This window comes from Parus major, chromosome 8 (genome assembly GCF_001522545.3).
Source record: "Parus major isolate Abel chromosome 8, Parus_major1.1, whole genome shotgun sequence".
NCBI lineage: Eukaryota > Metazoa > Chordata > Aves > Passeriformes > Paridae > Parus > Parus major.
In genome coordinates, this window is record NC_031777.1 from 9,686,231 (window position 1) to 9,707,644 (window position 21,414).

Below are 21,414 nucleotides of genomic sequence, written 5' to 3' on the forward strand. Positions count from 1 at the left end.
TTGAAAGGATTTCGCTAGATGATAGTAGCTGCATGCTGAGAGCCTCCTGCAATGCTTTTAAGATAAAAAGAGAAGTAGTAAACGTTTCAGATCATTCCTGTGTACCTTGTTGGATCATGCATCACTACACCTCCACAACCTTCTTGTATGACTTCAGCTTCCTTTGGTGGTGTTTTTAAGCAATTTTTTCTATCGAGTCAGATGGATACTGGTTTAATACATGACAACACCCATTCATAAGGCTGATTTTTCTTTCATTTTCTCTGTTAGCATTGGATCTTCTTTCTCATTTAATCTCTGCCCCAGTGACTTACTGTTACTGCTGCAGCCCTCAGGATGTAAGATAACATTTCTGTATTTTTTCTTCATCAGTATACCATCTCCTTTCACATCTTGACTGAAGATACTGTTTCTCATGATTTCTTACTGCTTTTGCTGTGGCTTTTTCTGGCTGTTCTACTACAAATCAGAGGAAAACACAGTGGAATTAATTTGTATGGCAAGTGCAGTGTTCCACAGTAACACCAGCCTCTACTGCCAAAGTGTATTACAGGTGACTCTGTGCCCAGCTCTCAGTCTGGAGACTCTACATCCTTATGTTTCCCTGATTCAAGTATGAGCAGAAGGAAATACTTGCCTTTCCATAGTTGGATGTCTGTCAAAAGTTTAAAGAGAACTATGAAAAGTAAAATATAAACCAATATATTTTAATTCCTGAAAAATATTGCAGTGCCATGCAATTAAAAGATTAACATTTAAAATAAAAAAATAGTGATATGCTAATAACTACAAATGGTATGAAACTTGTAATGTACTGCATGTTTTCTGTCCAATCAGTGTCCAACCCTGACTGTCATTAATACTCACCTGGAAAATTGTTCTTCTCTCACTTACAGTGCTCTAACATTAAAGTAACATTCTTTTTAGTCACGGCTATAGAAGATTATTTGCGGATTCTTATTGGTGTAATTGTGAATACAGTCCCCCACTGCTTACACAAACCAAAAAAAAAAAATTGTATATATCACCTGTTAAAAGGGAGTAAAATTATTCTTCACTTATGACTTGACTTTTTCCCATACTCCACACCCACTTAACAGCTGTACTGGAAATAAACACTAACCCTATTAAACAGAAGAGTAACCACGTAGTGTAATTTAAATGAGAGCTGATTCAACTGATCTTAAAAACTCATTAGTTTTAAAACACTTGTTTTAAAATTCATTAGTAAAAAACAGTGTTCTGGGGCATGCAGCACTTGAAAGAACGGGACCTTAAGTGTGTTGAGAAATTACTCTGCTTGCCTGTTGCCATATTAAAGACTGCTTTCTAAAATTAGCATCTTTTTTGTCACAAGTTAAAAATATTTTCCATATGATGCCTACTTGATCAAATTTTAATAATTTATTTTGTCAAAAATACATTTTGTTCATACTAGAATTTTGTCTTTGATATTAATAATCTACCTCATATGTTGTATTGATCTCTGCTGAGATTTGATGTTGCTGATACATAAGAAATTTTACAAATGAGAGCTAATGTTGGAGTTTACCTGTTAGCTCTTAGAATAAGTTTCAGCTGGAGCAATATGTAATGTAAGAAAAATGAAATAAAAATTTATCCAGTTAATCATAAAATAGGAAAGAAACATTATATAGAAATTAGAAATGAGATATAGAAATTATATAGACATTGAAGATCCTTTCAAATAATGCACATACATATGTGACCTGGAGAAGACCACGGAGGCTTTAATCACAGGCTGCTCTACAACAGAGTGAAACTGCTGATTGAATATATTAAGAATAAATTCACCAGCACTACCATAAAGTTTACTGGACTCAGTCTTGTCTTCTGATTCCCCGAGGGACATCATTGTGCAGCCTACAAAGCAGATCAGACCCGCAAGGCTAACAATTAATCAGGTGGGACTAATTCAGATTTTATTGCAAGTCAAGGGACTGATAGTCACACGAGAGCTAAGGATATGCTCCAACACAATTCTGCAGTTAGTTTGTTGACATCAGAAAAAACAGGTGTATTTCTAGAGAAATTCAAGCAATCAACACAGCTCTAGTACCAAAATTGCTACATAAACTACATAGCTTTATCTAAATCTTTTACAATTCTAGACCCAACTATGCATAAGCTTAGGCTGTGCTAACATCTGTAGAAATACTCATAGGAGTAGGATTTTGAAGGTAAATTCTGTGGGTCTGGTGCTAAAGAAGGTACCTCCTTCACTCTGTGAAACTTACGGCAAGAATAATTAATTTTCCCCTTTCTTTATCTTTTTATTCACTTTGAGAAGCAATAAACACTGCATTGTAAGCAAAAATTTCTGTTGGGACTAAAAAGAAACACTTTTCTTATTTTCAGTTAAATAAAATAAAAAACACAAGCCACAACCACCCAAAAAAAGAATCTAACAAAAACACATTTATAATTCATCAGAAATAATGCTGACTGTGAAACACCTAGTCATTTTCATGCAGTTTACACAGAGATAAATGTGAGGAAAAGGAGAAGAAATAGGAGTGCTATGTGTTGCATTTGATGCCCTATATAATACTTACATACACAGAAAGTTTATTGTAACAGCCCTTTCATCCGATGCTTGTAGAAATGAGATTGATCATTTAGCTTCTCCTTAATAGATGGGAATACTTTCTAAATGGAGTCCAAAGATCCATAAGAGAGATCTTACTCTTTAGCAGGATCACCATCTGCTGCCTGCCCCTACTCCTTCAGCAATCTGAGGCCCCCAGACTCGGGCACCTTGTGTTCTATTCCAGCAAGAAAACAGAACGACTGTAAGCCGATGCTCAAGGCTGCTTTGTTAAAGTATTTTGACTCTCTGGAAGATCAGCACTGAAACTGGGAAATGGCTGGGCAGTGCTGCTTGATCCCCTCTTTCCCAGTGATCTCACACAGAGCTGTCCAGGGCCATGAGAGGGGAGAAGCTGTGGCAGAGCCATCACTCTCGCTGACTGCACTTCATAAGCAGGAAACATTGCTTGCCTTTCAGAGCACGGGCAGAACACATGCACCCCTCCACAGTTTGGAAAAGTAGAAAAGTGTAGGATTTTCAAATGTCGCTTTATACTATAAATACTTTGCCTATGTGCTTTTAAAAATTCCAAAGTAGTTTGATATTCCAAATACTAATGGTTCCATAAGCAGGGAGTTAATTAAGCATTTTAGTCCTCTCTTCCTCTTTCTCAGTTCCCTGCTGTTGAATAAAGGATGAGCACATCAACCTTTCTTTCAGAATGGTATTCAGCAGTTACTTTCTTCTATGTGGACACTGATTCACACAAAGCACATAGGAACTTAATACCTTGGATAGAAAAACTTCCTGTTGAAATATTCTGGTTCTGACTGATGAATTCAGAAGTCACTAAAGAAAGAGTTACACATACACACAGGGGCACATTCCAACTGCACTTGTGTAACAGCCTCTGTACAGGCTGTAAAGGAGCAGGAAAAGACACACACTGAAGTATTTCTGTATTTATTTTCATTTTTCAATCAAGACAAATGTAAAGCACTACCAAACTTGGATAGAGTTATATACCCTTCATGCTACAGCTAGATGAAAACAGGACAGTCATTTAACCAAACACAGACTTGTAAAGTGCTTCACCTGCCTTCACCTAGTAATTTTTATAACACACAGGTTTCTAGTAAAGAGCAGGAACAATCATAGTTAATATTAAATCATTTCTTCTTGAACTTTGTAGCATTTTATTACTGAGGTTATAGGTAGTAATCACATTTTATTAGGGCATTCACTGATTCTGAAAGTTATGTGCATTCACTTCTAAAACCACATTGGCTGTTACATACTGTTTTTTGACAGCAACCTTGCACAGGAGGCTTCCCACTGTTAGCAGCAACCCATCTGGAGAGTCCAAATCCTTCCCTACCTATATAATGATATGGAAACCATGCATGCATTGAGGAGTAAAAAATAGTCTCTGGAGTGCACTTGTCTTATAAAACTTTGATTTGGGGTGATTCGCACCACTATAGCATAAGAAAATGGAGTAACAACTCAAACTATATGTCTGCAATGACTTGTGAGTGATCTCCTAACTGCATTTGAAAGAAAGTTCAACCATTCCTTGAACCCATGTGCTTCAGGCTGAACAGTTCAGACAGATGTTTAATCACTTCATATTCACTAGGAAATGGCTATTCAATGGCCGTAGAATTTAAAAGTGGCACTATGAGATGAATGCTTCATGTTATTCCATATTTGCATTCCCTCTTAGAAGCATAAGTAAAAATAATTCAGCTGAATCCAGCACAGTTTTGTCACATAAATTTCAATTATTGTGGTTTTTTTAAATCATTAGATACCCTTTTAAATTTTTAGTAGCAGAAAAACCCAAAGCTACAGTGGCAGGTTGGTGTAAATGAACGGAAATGAAAAAGGATTCTCCAGCTTCTGAGAAAAGGAGGTAAACTGGGTAAAAGGTGAGCACATTGTTTAACTGAATCTGCAATAATTATAAGGAAAATATTTAACTTGGAGCAACACAAAAAACCCATGACCCTGAAATTTTTAACAGGTAATTCATCAAGAGTCAGGCTGAAAATACCTCTTCAGAAGAAAAATTGGAATAAATCTGCAGTTGTTGGTTACAATGCAAAATATTGTGAAACACTTTCCTAAAAGAAGGACACAGTGTGGTTTTGATAAGATTAAGGCGAATTTCAGCAAAGCATACACATTATTCTTCATTTTACTGTTTGACAATTTCAGTGTTGTTCTTCAGAGAAAACAAAAGTTTATAATGATTAACATTCTGTGCTGTGGGAAGCATACACTCCACAACAATACTACTCTTGTGTCACACTAGCCTTCCTCATCTATAACATCAGCACAAATAGTTTTTCAGATGAGTAAGCAGCATTTCTGAGATAAGTTCTCACTTTAAATATAATTGATAGGGTGTGATTTCAGTGTCAATAGAGGCCTTAGCAAGGCTTACAAACTCCCACTGAATCCCATATCAAAAGCCAGGGCCCAGCTGAGGGGAGGCCAGGGATTAGCAGGCAGATCACTCCCATTCCTATCTTTTTCTTCTGCCATGAGATAGTGTGTCACCACAGTGCTCAGGGTTAGACTTTTCCTCTTCAAATTGAGAATCCATTTCCTTTGCTCCTGGAAATACCCTATGTGGCTTGCATTATATTGGCAAGATAAATTATACAAAATAATAGATGCATCTAAGTGTATTCTCATGCATAGCTGTTTTGCAATACTTGTTAGTGGAAAACTCAGAAAAAGAATTCTTTAAAGTCACCTTGTAATTGCAGCTGATGGTGTAGGATCTCAGACATGCCACCAGAGAATTCTGTTTTCAAATCTGTATTCAGACACTTGACAGAATCAAGTTCACTGTGCAGATGAAAAATACCACACCTGTATGTTGTCAAACCACCATTCTCTGCTTCTCTAACAAATAGTACTTACTCCTCTGCCCCAGCAGCATCATTTGCAGTCACACAAACCCTCTCATCATCCTCACCTTTAAGGTTTTATTCAATATCCAGCTCCCCTTTGTCTTCTCCCACCACCTTCTCTCTTCCTTTAAAGCAGTCTCCTAAGCACTCCCTTTGCTTCCCTTGTCACTTAAGAGCAGTTTTACATGTGTGATGTTTTACTCATTTCAGACTTGTAATATTATTCCTCTTTGATGCCATCCTGCCTGCTGGAAATGATCTCCCACTTCTTTTGAGACACACACCATTCGTTACCTTCTTCCACATCTTTCTTTAAAAGCCATTTCTTCAGCAACAATTTCCAGTTAGGCTGTCCCCACTGTTGTGTCTTCATCTGAATGCCACTTGCCAGAGAAGGCCTAAATTTAACCATCTGGGCACAGTATTCACTCACACTTTTGCTTGAGGCTCGATAGCTATCAAATGGGCATCTCATTTGACAACTTGCTTAGGTTGCCCAGGTTACACTGTCCAGTGTCAGTGTTCTATTATGGCAGGAGCAGATGCAGAATTGGGGAATGTTCTTGCAGCAGGCAGGTGCTGGCCACATAATGCTTAACTTTAATTTATAAGCATTTGTAGTAGTTAGGACAACAGGAGCTTTTTTCTTGTTGGTGTTAAAACATTGATAATTCACTTAAAGATCCCCACAAACTGAAAAAACCCTCAGAATTTAGCCAGCAGTAAAAGCTTGTGAGCTTGTTTCAATTCATTGTATACCATAATTGAAAATGTTGTTGATTATGTCTAGTCCCAGACTGGAATTAAATATCTTGGTGACAGAATTTTACCTTTTCTCCTGCTTACACTGATAATGGCAAAGCAGCCTTCTCTGGCTTTGGAGACAGAAGACTGAAGTCCAATTTTCCTGTGGAAGACCTTCCTCTTCAGAACCAAACTTGAGTATCTTTGCCTTCAGGATCAGTTTTAGGCACATTCAGTTTAAGGCACATAATTGTTTAGCTCAGAGGTTGATTTTCTCATTTTGACAGATAACATGTTCTGCAACCTATATATTGACATGCCGCAGAGACACAAAGGTGTTTGTGGTCTGGCTGCACTTACACACGTCATAAACTTTACCAGCTCGATCTAACATAAGAAGTGATGCATTACTGGTTTTGTTCAATGTGATCTAAATGCTTTTCCTCATACCCCTATCTTTCAGAAGTAGGCTGGAACTGGTCATTTGTCTAAGTTTTAGTCATACAGAATCCTCATTAAAGTTATGTTTCTTTCTTCCTAGTGCAAACTGGGAGGCATCAGCTGCCTCACCAACTTTCTTAAAATGGCAAAAGCAGCTGGATCTAATAGTTTTCTGCAGGCAACACAGTGTTTGGGATGTGTATAGAGCTGGTTATGCTACCTATTTTATGGGCTTTCACTGGTTAAATTACAGTAAATACAGAGGAGTAGAATTCATGAACCACTAGCAGATGTTTGCTGTGCCAGGAACAGACTATGTGCAAAACATTTTTTTCTGATTTTGCCATCTTGCACTGTTCCCACAGCACAGGCTTGGTAATGATAGGATAAAGCTTGGGTGGTAAGCTTTGATTGTGGACTAACTCCTGTTGGGATCTTCAGAAAACCAGACCTGTAAAGTGTGGTTTGTTTTCAAAAACCAGTGGCTGAGACAGCTGGCTTACACTGGAAATATATAGTCATTTATAGTACAGACCAGTGCTTGACCTCTTATTCAGATATTAGGTGTTATGACATGGATGCTGAAGGTTTAAACTCTTGCAAAATTTGTTTTCTTTGGATGTAAGCTGTCACAGCTTTGTGTGAAATGGTAATTTGGATTACATTATTATGGTAGTGTGATGTCTTTGATTTTTGTGATTTTTTTCAACTCCTTTTAGTTCAGAGGAGAAAATGATCAAAGAATAGTTTCATGTAAAAAGCATGAGTAACAGAATCTGTGCATTTCAAATATCTTTTTCAAAGAATTAATTTAAACCTGGCTCAAGTGTATCAATGTGGTGATTTACTGTCCTCTCCTGAACCAACAAATCACTTGGTTGAAATAGTTTTGTATCAAATACATGTTGTGGGCAGGGGAAGAGATTTTTAATATCAAATCAGCCTTGTTTTGTGTCTGTGAGGGAAAACATGAATGGCTGCACACAGCCTCTTGTGTCTTTGAAAGGTGAAGGGAAGTTAAGACATAAGGAAGAAGCAAAGATTTCAATGTTTCAGATGTTAAAAGTCTGAGCTATGTGGCAAGTGACTGGAAAGAGGGAGACAATAGCAAGTAACTTTCACAGGTGATATTACAAAAATCTATTAGCAAGAAATGTTACTCCCTTCTCTGCTACACAACTAGAAAACAAGCCTGACAGAATAAAGTTCTAAAATTCATTAGGTTTTATAAATATTTTATATTTATCAATATTTGATAAAACTTGAAAACATCTACTGCATTATCTAATTCAGCTTATGCAGGATTACTCCTTGTAGTGTGGTTTCCTGTGTATGACCAAATCTAGTTTTAAAGAAATTGAAATGAGATTTATAGCATTTATAGCCATTTTAATCTGTTCAGCATTTGCTATCTATGCAGGTTCTTAGAGTCCTTTCAACTACATAGGTGCTATTACGACTCTGAACTGTAGCAAGGCTAATGTATGCACCTCTCAACTCTTTCAGGGCAAAGACATTGATTTTAAAAAGAAATAAGGACGCTCAGTAAGAATAGGTTCAGAGGATATTGATGCTTACCATGACTTAATTTCATAGTCTACCTTCCACTAATTTGTGATTTTTTCCCCCCTCCATTTCCATGAAAATCTAATTATTTTTCAGTCTTTAAGTGAAGAAGACTGAATGCAATTCAGTTGCATTTAGTCAGTTTAGGGATAAATTTCATTGTCCTCTAAGACATAGGTCACAAATAACTTCAGAAAATCTTCATGGAGGTTTCTGGTACTGGGTGCCCAGTATGTTCCTTCTGGTCCCAAATCCACTTAGGGATGTGTTTCACTGTTCACCACTGACTTCTGAATTGCCTTTCTTGCCCTACCAATAACACCCAAAGTTGCTCAGCTTCAGTTCATTAGGAAGTGTTCTCTTTTCATAGCACCACAGACATTTTTAGAGAGTTTCTTAACCTCTCTTCACATTTTCATTTGCAAGGGACCTGTCTCTGACTTGGGCCTGTTGAAGAAATAACCCTTCTGGAGATTCCTTATTATTCCAGAAGCTGAGGTTCCAAGATGGGGAATAGGAGAAAGTTTACATAACTATGCCATAGTTAAGCTTTCCTAGAATCTAATCAGGAGTAAATATTCTATACATTTTACAGATAAAGGCCAGAGCAGTGTTCTGTTTATTCAACTGCAAACAGCAATTTTGGGCATGAATAATTCTAGACAGCATTTCTCTTGATGTCAGCCAGCTGTGTGAAGGAGGACTGCCTCCCTAGTGTGATGTCAGACTTACTCCCTGAGTGATGTCACCAATGTTTTTGTTTCCTTTACAGGTTGATGACCAAATGAAGTTGCTTCAGAACTGCTGGAGCGAACTCTTAATTCTAGATCACATTTACCGGCAAGTGGTACATGGGAAAGAAGGGTCCATCCTTCTGGTTACTGGGCAACAAGTGAGTATGTGGTCTGAGAGAAATAGTTGTGTCTTGTTTTTATAATAATTTTCAAAATACCAGGAGTTTTACTAGGTCAGAAGCACTCCTGTGTTCTCAGAGATCCTCCGCAAGTACTGTAGGTAAAATAACTTGTGCACTCTATTTCTAGTCTGCTGATTACAGATAAACCTCAAAAAGCAAATATAATCATAAACACTTTGCTTTTCAAATACTTCAGTAATACTTCCTCAGGTAGTATTTCCTTGGGGCTAAAGCGGTTTCTGACAACAGCACTCCCAAACCTGATGGTTTAGGTTTAAGCAAGTACAGTTTTTCTTCCTTTCAGAATTGTGATTTACTGAAAAGAAACACTGTCTGGGACAGAAATCTAGAGAATCTGCTGATTACTACCTCAGAAATACCTCGCTTTTAGAGACATATGCACACGTGTGAGAAACTCGGCAGCTGAGACATCTAACCACAGGAAAATGATTCTGTCCATAGGCTATAAAAGCAGGTACTGTCTCAGGGTGTGCAGGTTCTGCACAGCTATCCAGGGGTAATTTTTTCATGTGTCAGATACATGGATCTCCCAAAATGCAAGAGCTATAGTAAATACTACAGTAGTAAATACTAAGATAACTGTGAGAAAACACAAAATAGAAAGTGTTGTCTCCATTATGCTTTCCAAAGCACAACAATCTTGACAGTAAAACAAGGAACTTGTTCCTAAGATTGTTATTCTGCTTTTAACAGAAAAAAATAAAAATAAAGAAAAAAAAAGAGTGAGAGTATCAAAGAAAAGCAAAGAGTGCCTGTACATTATGTTTCTGACTTGAAGTGAAAACAAATGATGGCTCTTTGGCATTTAAGTAGCTGCAAACTGTCTCAATTTATACACACACGGAAAGAGCTCCTTTTCCTGTGATACACCATTTGTGTCTGCATGTTTTGGAATCTGCTTACAGCTCTACCCATAATTTTAAAGCTGCAGCCATTTCTTAACACTAAAAGCAAATGTTTGTAAGAATCAGAAGGATTCTGATTTTTCTGTTTTCTAAGATGTCTACAGTAGAAGGGAGAAATGATTGACCTGTTCAAGAAAGGAACTGGGAAAACTCAAATTCTAGCTATGGAACTGACACCTGCACTTGATGAAAAGTCACTAACCTATCTCAGATATCATTGTACTCCTAATTATATTAGCAAAAGTTAGTTTAGTTGCATTACTCTTGAATTATATTGATACCATTAAGAAAACAACTGATTCCCTTTCCATTTCATGCTCTGCAAGATAGACAATTTTACTGGAAATAATTGTATTTACCACACAGGATGCTTGTTTATAAAGCTATAAGTATATTGACAGGTTTCTGTTCCTGAGAGAACTGCTAAATTAGTGTCTTCTTTGTTATGTGATTAGCACTGTTTTAAAGGTTCTGAGTGCCTAAGTCCCACTGAAATCATTAGAGGCATCTAACTACCCTTAAATTCTAGCCATTGTCCCCATTTTCCTACAGTAATAATTTTTACCTCATTAACCACTTTTATCTTTTCTTGAAAATAAAAACCCCAGCTGTACATGATCTCAAGGCAAAGCAGAGCGTTTCTTCACTGCTGGACAACAGGTAGCAGGATGCTTATTAAATGTGCTGCTTGCAAATCAGCAGCTGGCCTGGGAAGCTGTGCATTTCCAGGTAGTCTCCAACTAGGTTAAAACCTGGCTATATTGCCAGCATTTAAATGACTGCATTCATTTTTGATTATGCTTGTAAACTAGTTTTAATACATCCTTTAAATTCAATTTCCCTTTCCCATGCCAAAATTTGTCATTTTGAAGTTGGTGCAAGCACCCCCAGAGTCTCCCATCACCTTCCTTACTTGCCTCTTTGCACTTAGGCTGAGAGCAGGAGTAATGTCACTACAACAGCAACAAGAACTCTACAGTCAGTCCTTTTTCCCATTTCACAATTCCTAACAGCTGCAGAACATACTCCCATGGATGTATCACAGGTTCTCTTTGAGAAACAGGGAGGCACTAGACCTGAATTACAGAGTCTCTGGCTGCTGTTTCTGAAATCTCCCTGTAACGCCCATTTTGTCCCAGTTTCACTCAGCTCTGGCCCCACTGGATCCTCAGTGAGAAGCCAGATTGCTTCCAGGAACAGGTGCCTGCCCCCTCTGGGCTGTGCATGGCACACGTTTCACACAAATGCTGCTGCTGGTAGTCCAGGTGTTGCAGCACTGCCAGTGCTGTGCCACTACATGACTTGTATGCAATTTCTGCATCAAAAGTATTTACTTTAAACCAGCATCTTTTCAAATTATTTTCATGGGTAAAAATCATTCCTTGAAGAAATCCTTTTATTTAGATGGACAAGGCTGAGTGAGCTAAGCAGAAATTTTAAAATATCTAGAATTGCCAGAGCTACACATCTTAAAATCACAGGATAATCCAAGCTGGAAGGAATTTTTAGGATTCACCACTTCAATCCCCTGCTCAAACCAGGTTTCTCAGGGCTTTGTCCAGTTGGGCTTTGAGAACATCCAAGGATGGAAACTGCAAAACATCTGTGTGCAGCCAGTACCACTGCCTGACTATCTCCATGGGTAGAAAGTTTTTACACAGTTCTACGAACTCTTTTTTTTTCCAGCTTACACTCAGTGCTCATGACTCTCCTCCTTCCTTCCTGAGCCCTCATGCAATGCACAGAGCCCAGGAGATCTTGTTAGGAAAGACTGAAGCAAAGGTGGCACTGAGAACCTCAGCCTGGTCTGTGCTTGCTGCCACAAAATCACCATCTGAATCCAGCTGCAATCCCACATTTTCCTGGTTTATCTCAGACTAGCAATTCATCATCCCTTGCAAGTTTCAACTACAGCTGAACCCTTTTTTAACATTATCACTCCATGGCAGTGGACATGGACATGGATGGTACTTCTACATTACCTATCCTGAGCCATTCCTGGCTTCAGCTGCTGTGCACAGCTTTTGCACATCCCTTCTCAGTAGTGAGTTACTTTTATAGACAAGTTGATCCAATATCTCTTTTCCTAAGTGTCAAAATGGACCATCATTGACTCAGACTGCTGCACTCATTTGTTCAAGTGTATTTATGATAGGACAACTACGACTGTGCCTGTATCCTCTGTAAAATAATTCTGGGAAGCCTCACTTCTAGACCTGGGCATTATGATTCTTTGCTAGTGCATCATTCCTGCATGCTTTCTGATTACTGTCCCGATCCTTTCAGTTCCCACAGAAGAGACAGGGGAAAACCATGCCACCATTTCATAAAAAATTAGTTGATTAAGGTGTGGAAAGCACTCTGACACTTCTGATGAAAAGTGCTGTAGATGTTTTTATTTCTGCTACCAACAAAGCACTATGAGCAAAATTACAGTCAATCATCTGGCTTTCAAAGATAATAACTTTAAACTGAGGACCTGAGCTAGATTGCCAACTTTATTACCTGAGAGATCAAGCTTATTGTCACAAGTTAGCAAATTTAAGACCTGAGAAGCCTTACTCCTCGCTTTCCTTAATATATCCCTCCATAAAAGCTACTCATAAACACAGTCCTTTTTACAATCACCATCAAGGTGGAAGCTGTAAAGGGGGAACTTACCATCACTTAATTAGAACATACCTTCTCTCTCCACTTAGACTGCACAGCCTCTGTTCCTCAGACACAAAAGCCAAAATTTATCCAGGTCCCCAGGGCAGTACCACTGTCAGTTCTGTACTAAGTATCTAAAATGGGCTAGTAGTTAGAAGAACACTTATTTTCAAACACACTGGCTCAAAACCCATTACTTTAGGGCACTCCTATCACATTTCCGTATCTGCATTTCTCTCAAGCCACTGGCTTATGGGTATTACTCAGTGTCAATCCACTGTTCCCACGTTGATGGGGAAAAAGTGCAGTCAGCAACAAACTAGTAAGCTTTGGCCCTTGTACAAAAAGAGACTGTGTTTTATTTTATTTTGTTATTTATTTGGGGTTTCATAAATTAAGCTCTTTTGTGAATATGTGTTTCAAGAAAGCACTTTTTTCAGATCATTACAATTCCTCAGCAGTTCCTCAGAAGCTAGTTCCTCCCTGTGCTACACACTTCATTTTCTGCACTAAGTACTGCCCCTCAGCAGTAGCAATTACCATTTCAAAAGGAAATAAAGTAGCACAAGTGCATTTTACAAGTCTCAAAATTTCATAATAGAAAACAGCTAAGGAGTGATTTGCAATGTGGTGGTTAATTGTAAATCATTGCCAATATGCTCTCCACATGCTGAGTTTTGTAGGCGTGCCATGCGGCACGTAATTTTAACAGACCATTCCTAAATATAGAATTTTAATTCTGCCAACCTGACCACTTTCCTCTTGTATCTTCTACACAAGCAATACACTGCCAGCACACATAAGGTAGATGATAAAACTCTGCACAGAATATTGTTACCTGCGCATTTTCCTGCAGCAGTCAATGCACACACAACATGTGACTTGTAGCCTCATCTGCTCCTTTTGTTCATGCTTACACTCCACTCATTGTTGCCAAATATTCCCTCTGCTGAGCTTGGCCAAAGCCTTTCCAACTAAAAAGGCCATCCAAAAATGTGTCTAAATCACAGATTTTTTTTTAGATTCTTGAAACTATTGATTTAGTTGAAGTCATCATGAAACTGCATGTTTACACCTGGACTTGTATTCTAAAGCACAGCACCAGAGAAAGAGCATGAGCTCTTGATGGTATTGTCAAGAAAGATCACCCTTGCAGAAGTATCACTGGAGTACAAAAGTACAAGAGTGTTAGAGGAGTGACCGCAAAGGACATCCACAAGTCATAGGTATAGAAAGCTCATGGATATCTAGTGGAAACCTATTACTTCTTATGTTTCTTGAAATTAGTAAGTATCTTTTCCCCATTAGATTTGTGTTGTAGTCAGTGAGGCTTCATAGTTGTGGTAGGCACAAAGGGGGTATTGGCATTTGAGGGCCAAATCTAGAAGCCCTTACATCAGCAAATAAACAAAGGAATTGATTCAAGGTGGATACAAATGAGGTCAAGCAATCATTATTTCACTAGTCAGTATAATATTTGCTCCTTTGTACAGTTCCTTACTCTAGTGGTTTTGGTTTCTGCCTAAAGGAAAGCAGTAAAGTTGTGGTAGTTGTTAAAAGGACCTCATGCCTTATGAAGATATGAAGATATTATGCTGGCTGGTCCTTGGGGATGAACTAGATGTGCTCAGTTCAACGGGTAAAACACATCAAAATTCAGTTATAACCATGAAGTGTCCTGAATTCAGGTTTGTCCAAATATTTGTTACATATTTTGAGCCTTTGAACTAGCTACAGACATACCTGTGAACAACCTGATCCCAATTCACATGTGCTTTGCTGTGTTGCCATGAAACCATCATAGCACTATGCTTTTAAGTCTAAAATCCTGTTTCCAGTTAAAGTTCATGGAGACAGCACCTGACATGAATCCTTCCACACCAGAACTCTTCCATTTCCCACACCTAACAGCTAACGCTGTTGTCTTCATGGGAAACACATTTCTTTTGTGTTTTGTACACATGGCTCCCATAAAGAAAACAAAAGTTATTTGCCCGGAGTCTGGCAGCAGTTCTTCAAGCCTGTTAGTCTCCAAACCAGTCCTATGCTAGTGAACTAATCTGTCAACATAAACTCATGTAAAATCCCATAGCTGATTTTAAGCTTGCCCAGAATGAAAGACAAGATGTTCAGAAACTCAGTTTGAAGAAAGCACCACATGAGTCTGTCCCAACTGCTTGTTGGAATAGTGATAGTGATGGGATCCAAGGTGAGCACATCCAGTCTTGACTACTCATTGGTGGGAAAGGATTTAAAACGGTAGGGCAAAAATTTGTGTACAATAAGAGGGTCTTAAGGGGGAATGAATTTACATGGTTCAAAGCTCCTGAGGAAGCAGTTGAGTTAGCACAGCCTTGTGAGATGTTACCCAGACATTCACAAATTTTTTTCCAGTGATTCTTCGCCTTCTGATGAACTTTACTGTATATCAAACTCAGCAGTGATTTCATATCATTTCATCCTGATAAAAAAACCTCACAAAAGTATATTATAATACTTTGGTAAAGAAATGGATTCTATTGTACTCTGCAGTACTTTGGAGTGTTACTATTTGCATATTATAGTTAATTATCAAGCACCATAACATCATCCTAGGGGAAAGGGCCACTGGCAACTTAATTCATTATCTTCTATTATTGTGTCTCACATTAAAATGACAAGCATCTTATGCTGCATAAGTCAACACAATTTTAATTAATATATCCAAACCCGATAACCAACAGATACAAGCATATCTGTGGGTTTTGTCCATTCTGAAACCTCCTAAATTTTTCTATGTAGGCACCTCCTCAAAATATTTTCCATATTCATTTGCTCAGAAATGTAACAGAAATGTTGTTTCTTAATGGAATAATTACATGAAAAGCTCAAAATTATAATAACCATTAATAACCACTGCAGTTTCCACTGAAATCTGTATCTAGGAAACAGTGGAAAGATTGCAATAGTAAATGAGCATCTTTGCTATATACTGAATGCATGCTTCTGAGATGAGACTCATCCACCCACTGAGCATCTACTTGAGCAGGGTCAGGGCTCAGAGACCCAGGGTAGGTCAGTGTGGGCCAGCCCAGGCTTTCAGTGCTGTTTGTAGCTGAGGAGAGTGCACCAGAGGAGCAGCCCCCAGCAGCCAAAGGTACTGGCCAGGGTTGCACCCCATAGAGCAGGAGGAGCAGTATGCTCCCTTTGCTGCACCTGGGCACCCACTGCCTCTGCCTTCGGACCCCAAACTCACAGTAGTCTAATTTACTAAATCCAGTACAAAATCAATCTTTTATTAACTTCAACTGCCTTAGTCTGCTAGATCATACTGAATAGAGCCCCAGCAGGGGCCTTATTCCTTACTTGTTCAGGTCCTGTCTGGCTGAAAGGAATGGCATTCAGGGATAGTCAGTACCTGACAATGCCATCAACAAGTAAAATCACTGTAATAATATTCTGAAGATTATTTCAAGCTTGCTGAAGCATTGAAAGGGATGGTGCAGTTCCACACAATATTTCCCCATGATACCATAGTCATATTCTAGAAATCAAGCACTCCTTAATTTTAGAAGAAAAACAAACTTAATTCCACCATTAAGTGTTACACTGTTTTGTGAGCATACAGAAGAGTTAATATCAGAAGCCACCACCTGATTCCACCAGAAAAGTTACTATCTGAGCCCAGTAAAACCAGGAACTTGTCTTCAAAAATCTTTAACTACCATGAAACACATTTGTAGAACAAAAAACCACAGGTGCTCCCTTTATTTTTGGCCTTCAGCCATAGCATTTATTTAGCCCAGGGTACAGGAGGAATTCACACTTCTGTTTGTGCAGCCATAACTTCAGCCCATTGTTTTACTTCCAAATTAGGTTATGTGGAAGCTTTGACAAAGCTGCTGTTTTCAAAAATGCCAGACAACATCCTCAACATCAAAATCAATGTGAAATGTAGTAGTATTAATTGGGATGCAAGAACATTTGCATCAATATACAATATTAAATAAAATGTACAATATAAAGTAAATGCTAAGACTATACAATTAAGCATTCTGCACAAAATCCAAGCTGGTTTAATCTTTCTCTTTTAAAAGTGCTTTTAATCATGAATTGGAAGGCAAAAGAATTAATACACACTTCAGCATCAATTTCTGCATAAAGGACCAAGCAGCCAGAACAGTGTAGTCTTTAATGTGACCACTTTTTCAGAATAGACATTAACTGAGGCTTTTTCATGCACAGTTGCTTTTGTATAAACTGATTGACACCTTTGGGGATCGTCTTTCCACTGACTCATAATTTTGCTCACTCTTGAAAAAAGCCTTCTGCACACCTACTATTCTCTAGTTAAAGCTGAAAATTCAACTCATCATATTTACACAATTAAAAAAAAAAATCCATTCTGCGTTGTTTTTAATTGCAAATCCTACTCAAGGGACCAATTCTCCTGCTTAGGAGGCAGCCCTGTGCCTTCTACTAGAGAACCAACTGCAGTCAATTATGGTAATGAAATGTCAATAAATATAAAAATTTAATACAGCCTGTTCCTGGTGAGTGGCAGATGAGGACTTGCCTCCCAGACAAATTTGCTGGTGCTGCAAATATTAAATGCACCTGAAAGAGGAGCAGGTTGCCTGAGAGCTCTCCAGTAGAGGGATGCTGGGAGATCCAGGCATCTACTGGGTTTTTCCATTATGGCATAATCGTTGCACAAAGGCCACTGATATTCTTGACATTCAGACATCTTAACTTCTTATTATGAAGTGAGTAGCATATTTTCCCCACAAACTGGAAGCTCAGTAAGGGATTTTGAGCTTCCCCCTCCCGCTTAACAATTACAAAAGGGAAATTAAGTAGAAATTAAGTTGATCTTTGAGTAAAAATTATTTGAGGTATGTTACTTTATTTGTTCTTTTTATTTATATAAGTATATATACATCAAGAAATACACATAAATGCATCTATAGAAAGAGTAATAAATAAGAGGGGAACTAGAAAGTAGTTTTTGAAAGATGAATAGGCTGGGGTTTCCAAAGATCAGATCGTAGTTTAGCCACAGGGTTCTTTGGCTCTGAGTAAGCAATTTAATGTCACTACTTCAAGTTTCCCCAGGTGTAAAAGAGCAATAAAACCTACCTCACAGGATACTTCAGCATAATCCATAATCCATGCTCCAACACTGCAAAGTGTTGTTATTCTTAACCTCCATTCAAAAAGTGTAACCTCATTTTTCTTGTGCAGTTGCCTCCAGTCAGTTGATAGGAAGCAATAAGACTACATATAAATGAAATCACTTATTAAAAGCCAGTAATTTATTGGTTATATTAAGGTCATTACCATGAAAAGTTAATTTTAGTTTCTTTTAGTCATCTTTCTATCTTTCCTTACTGAAATCATGGGAGGTTAAAAGTATTTTTTTTTGCTGCTGCTGTTTATACTTGAGCAAAATCAATTCAATAGTTTTCAAATAAAATAATTTTTTAAAAAATTAAACTACATGCTCCTTAACAATTTTTTTAAAGAAACAGATTTTAAGGGATCAGAGAGTAGAAAAACTAAATTTTGCAGTATTGATTTGTTTCTTGTGGTGACACCTTTCCATTCTTTAACTACTTTTTATAGAAAACCTTTAGGTCTCAGCCAGTTGGCCAGGAGTGGTTCTCTGGGGAGCAAGCAGCACACTCACCAGGTCATTTCCATGGGACAGTGGCACTTGAAGGGGACATTGAGCACTCTGATGAAAAGTGGGCTGAGCATTGAAGCTGAAGCTGCTGCTCAGGTCACCCCAGTTCTGATAGAGCAGTTACACCCTGCTCCACACCAAACCATTGCCCTACCCTGGAGCCTGCCCACCCTTCCCTTCACCTTCCCATCACAGCATTCCCACAGGCTGTACCCTTCCCCACTGGTCACTATCCTGTGACAAAGTGACACCTTCAGAGTGGCAGGGGCCAGGGCAGTCTCCTGCATGGAAACATCCCCCAACAGGAGTGGCATCAGCCAGAACAGTTTCAGCATGCCAGGCTTGGGGAGGTTGCCCAAGATTCAAGAATCACCCGAGGATGAGTCAGCAATGACAGACTTTAAGTATCCTGTGCTTGTGAATATTCCCTTTTTTAATAAGTGTATTAAGTCAAGCTTTCTGTTGGATCTCTGTATACAAGAAAAGCTCCAGGCAGGTCAGCCTGCCCTGAGAACCAGAGGCAGCATGACCAGCAGAGCCCAGAGCAGCACCACTTGCCCCCTAGCCCAAGGAAGGAGCTCTGTGCACTGCGGTCACTGCTAGGGACAATGCAAGGGCACCTGGGCTGTCACACACCTGCCACCCTCCTTCCCCTGCAGGACAGCATTTATCAGAACAAGTGAGTTCCAATCAACTCCAACAAATACAGGGGTTTTGTGTAGCTGAGGAGAGCAGCAACCACCCACACAATACCTCTGTTTCCTGTGGGAACACACCGACATTTCTGGGCCTGAATAGATGTTTCTGGCCAAGTTCTGGACACAGGACTGTTTCCCATTAATATTGTTGTGTCCCTCTGAAGCAATACAGCCAGGGTAGGCACAAAGCTCACTGCATCAGTCATTCTTTGCAGGATCATATGATTACAGTGAGAACAGGAGACACCAAATGAACAAAACAAATTTAGATGTGGACAACTCCCAGTGTTATAAGCAGCTCTCATATTTAAAGCTTCTAAAAAAGCTAATACAGACAAACCAGCACTCACAGTGATGTCATGTACCATTAAGATGTATGGTTTAATGTTGTTTCCAATATATACCACTGGGTTAAAATTGGTTTATATATAAAATCATCTTGACTTGATAATATCATTAAATTAAGAGTGATTTCTATATCCAGGAGTATCCTGGTTGTATATTATTGCTTGAAACATCCTGAAGTGTGGGCATGACACCAAGATAGGAATACAATTCTCTTTTACAGGTGGATTATTCCGTGATAGTATCCCAAGCTGGAGCCACCCTCAATAATCTTATGAGCCATGCACAAGAACTGGTAGCAAAGCTTCGTTCGCTGCAGTTTGACCTACGAGAATTTGTCTGTCTCAAATTCCTGGTGCTGTTTAGTTTAGGTAGGTACGCTCTAATCTTCATATTTTTTGTTTTTTCTAAAAACGTTGAAAATATTTTGCTTTTCTTCGATTTTTCATGAAACATATAATTTTGAAATATGTTTAATGGAGTTCACAGTAATCTGTCGATAATTTTTTAATTATCAGGTGCAGGAAAATTATGTATAAGTATTATAAGTGTGTTTCCATGGAAATGATTCTTAAAACCCATGGAATTTAATGGAGAATTATAAACCTTCTGTATTTTGGTATGTGAATACTGAATTTTCCAGTATAAGGATAAAATTCTATTAGACATCCTAGAGAACAGTGGAAAATACAGATTGCCATGTTCTTCTATGATATTGAATACAGTTTTGTAAAGCACATGGAGTGAGGATATGGTTGAAATTTCCCTCTTATTCAAAGGTGTCTGTGGTAAGTATAAACAATCTTCTTTACATATGATGGCTGTCACACTGTAACCCATAAATCAGGAATGTATCTCATAGTTTTTTAAAAGTAAAAGGAACTCCTAAAGTGCAAGTTAATGATAATAGCTTTAAGACAGAGCTGGCTATGAAATAACCTTTAAAGGGAAGATTGTTTTGTACTAGTGGAGAGGACAGAATGGGAAAGATACTTATGCAAGACAAATTAGTTAAACCAGTCCCGTCCAATAAATCAGTTGAGAAAAATCACTGGTGCCAAGAATAAAAAAGATCTTAGGGAGATGGATTCCTATTGACTTCATGGGGAGAGATTTTTCTGCCTGTCCTCTGTTTCAGGTTTGCACTTTGTTGTAAAGCTGGTCTAAATGAACTTTGCCCAAGTGAATGTTTTTTTCTGGCAGACAGTTGAAAGGAGAGACTTAAAAACATAAATAAGGTCAACCCAGCCATATCTCCATAGCAAAATCTCCTCTTTTACTGAAAAGGTGTTTTTGTCTGCAATGAGAGTGACCAGGGAAGCCAAGGACACTATGAGAGATATCAGCAGTGGTGACATTTAGTAATGCTTTCCTTTCGTTTTCAGTTTAAACAAAATCTGTAAAGGTATAAAATTCTAAAAATAAATTATTGTAATACAATTGCAAGTAGACTAAAAGAGACACTTTTGATCACACGGCAGATCTCAATTACAGTCTTAAATATGTCCTTCCTAGGGACTGTAACCTCCTAGGTTACAGAATTTGAACCTGCGTGATTTTAGGTAAAGCTCCCTTTAAATCCAGGGAACATAAAAGACCAATATTTCAGAGGTACAGGGGACAGAACATGCAGAAGATAGAAAATAATTCTTTTACAAATTAGAATGAAATAAGAATGATGCTAACAGAACAGATCATTCTGAGGTAAGTCCATTTTGAATCCTAGGAAGAGATGATGGATTTCCTTGGTAACTATTAACATTTTGTATTCAGGGCTTCATTGCTTCAATATCTTAGATTCAGAGAAGCAAAAGCAAACCATCTGTTGCAGAAATTATGTTTTATGAATTAATCTGATGGATAACAAGAATTCATATTTCCTAATTCCTAATAAGTAGGTTTTTCAGTCATTATACAGCGGCACAAATAAAGCCTGTAGCTTTCTTCTGATAAAATATTTAGAGAATTCATGTCAGTTCAGAAACA

General features: G+C 38.2%; 1 protein-coding gene across 4 annotated transcripts in view; it reads left to right on the forward strand.

Moving 5' to 3' along the window:
* NR5A2 (nuclear receptor subfamily 5 group A member 2) overlaps window positions 1-21,414 on the forward strand; it is an 87,998-nt gene that overhangs the window by 40,912 nt on the left and 25,672 nt on the right. For all 4 annotated transcript variants that reach the window (XM_015636428.3, XM_015636429.3, XM_033516359.1 and 1 more), the window contains 2 exons: window positions 8,999-9,118; window positions 19,652-19,799. In XM_015636428.3, the coding sequence (XP_015491914.1) occupies window positions 8,999-9,118; window positions 19,652-19,799 (268 nt within the window). The remainder of the gene's footprint in view (window positions 1-8,998; window positions 9,119-19,651; window positions 19,800-21,414) is intronic.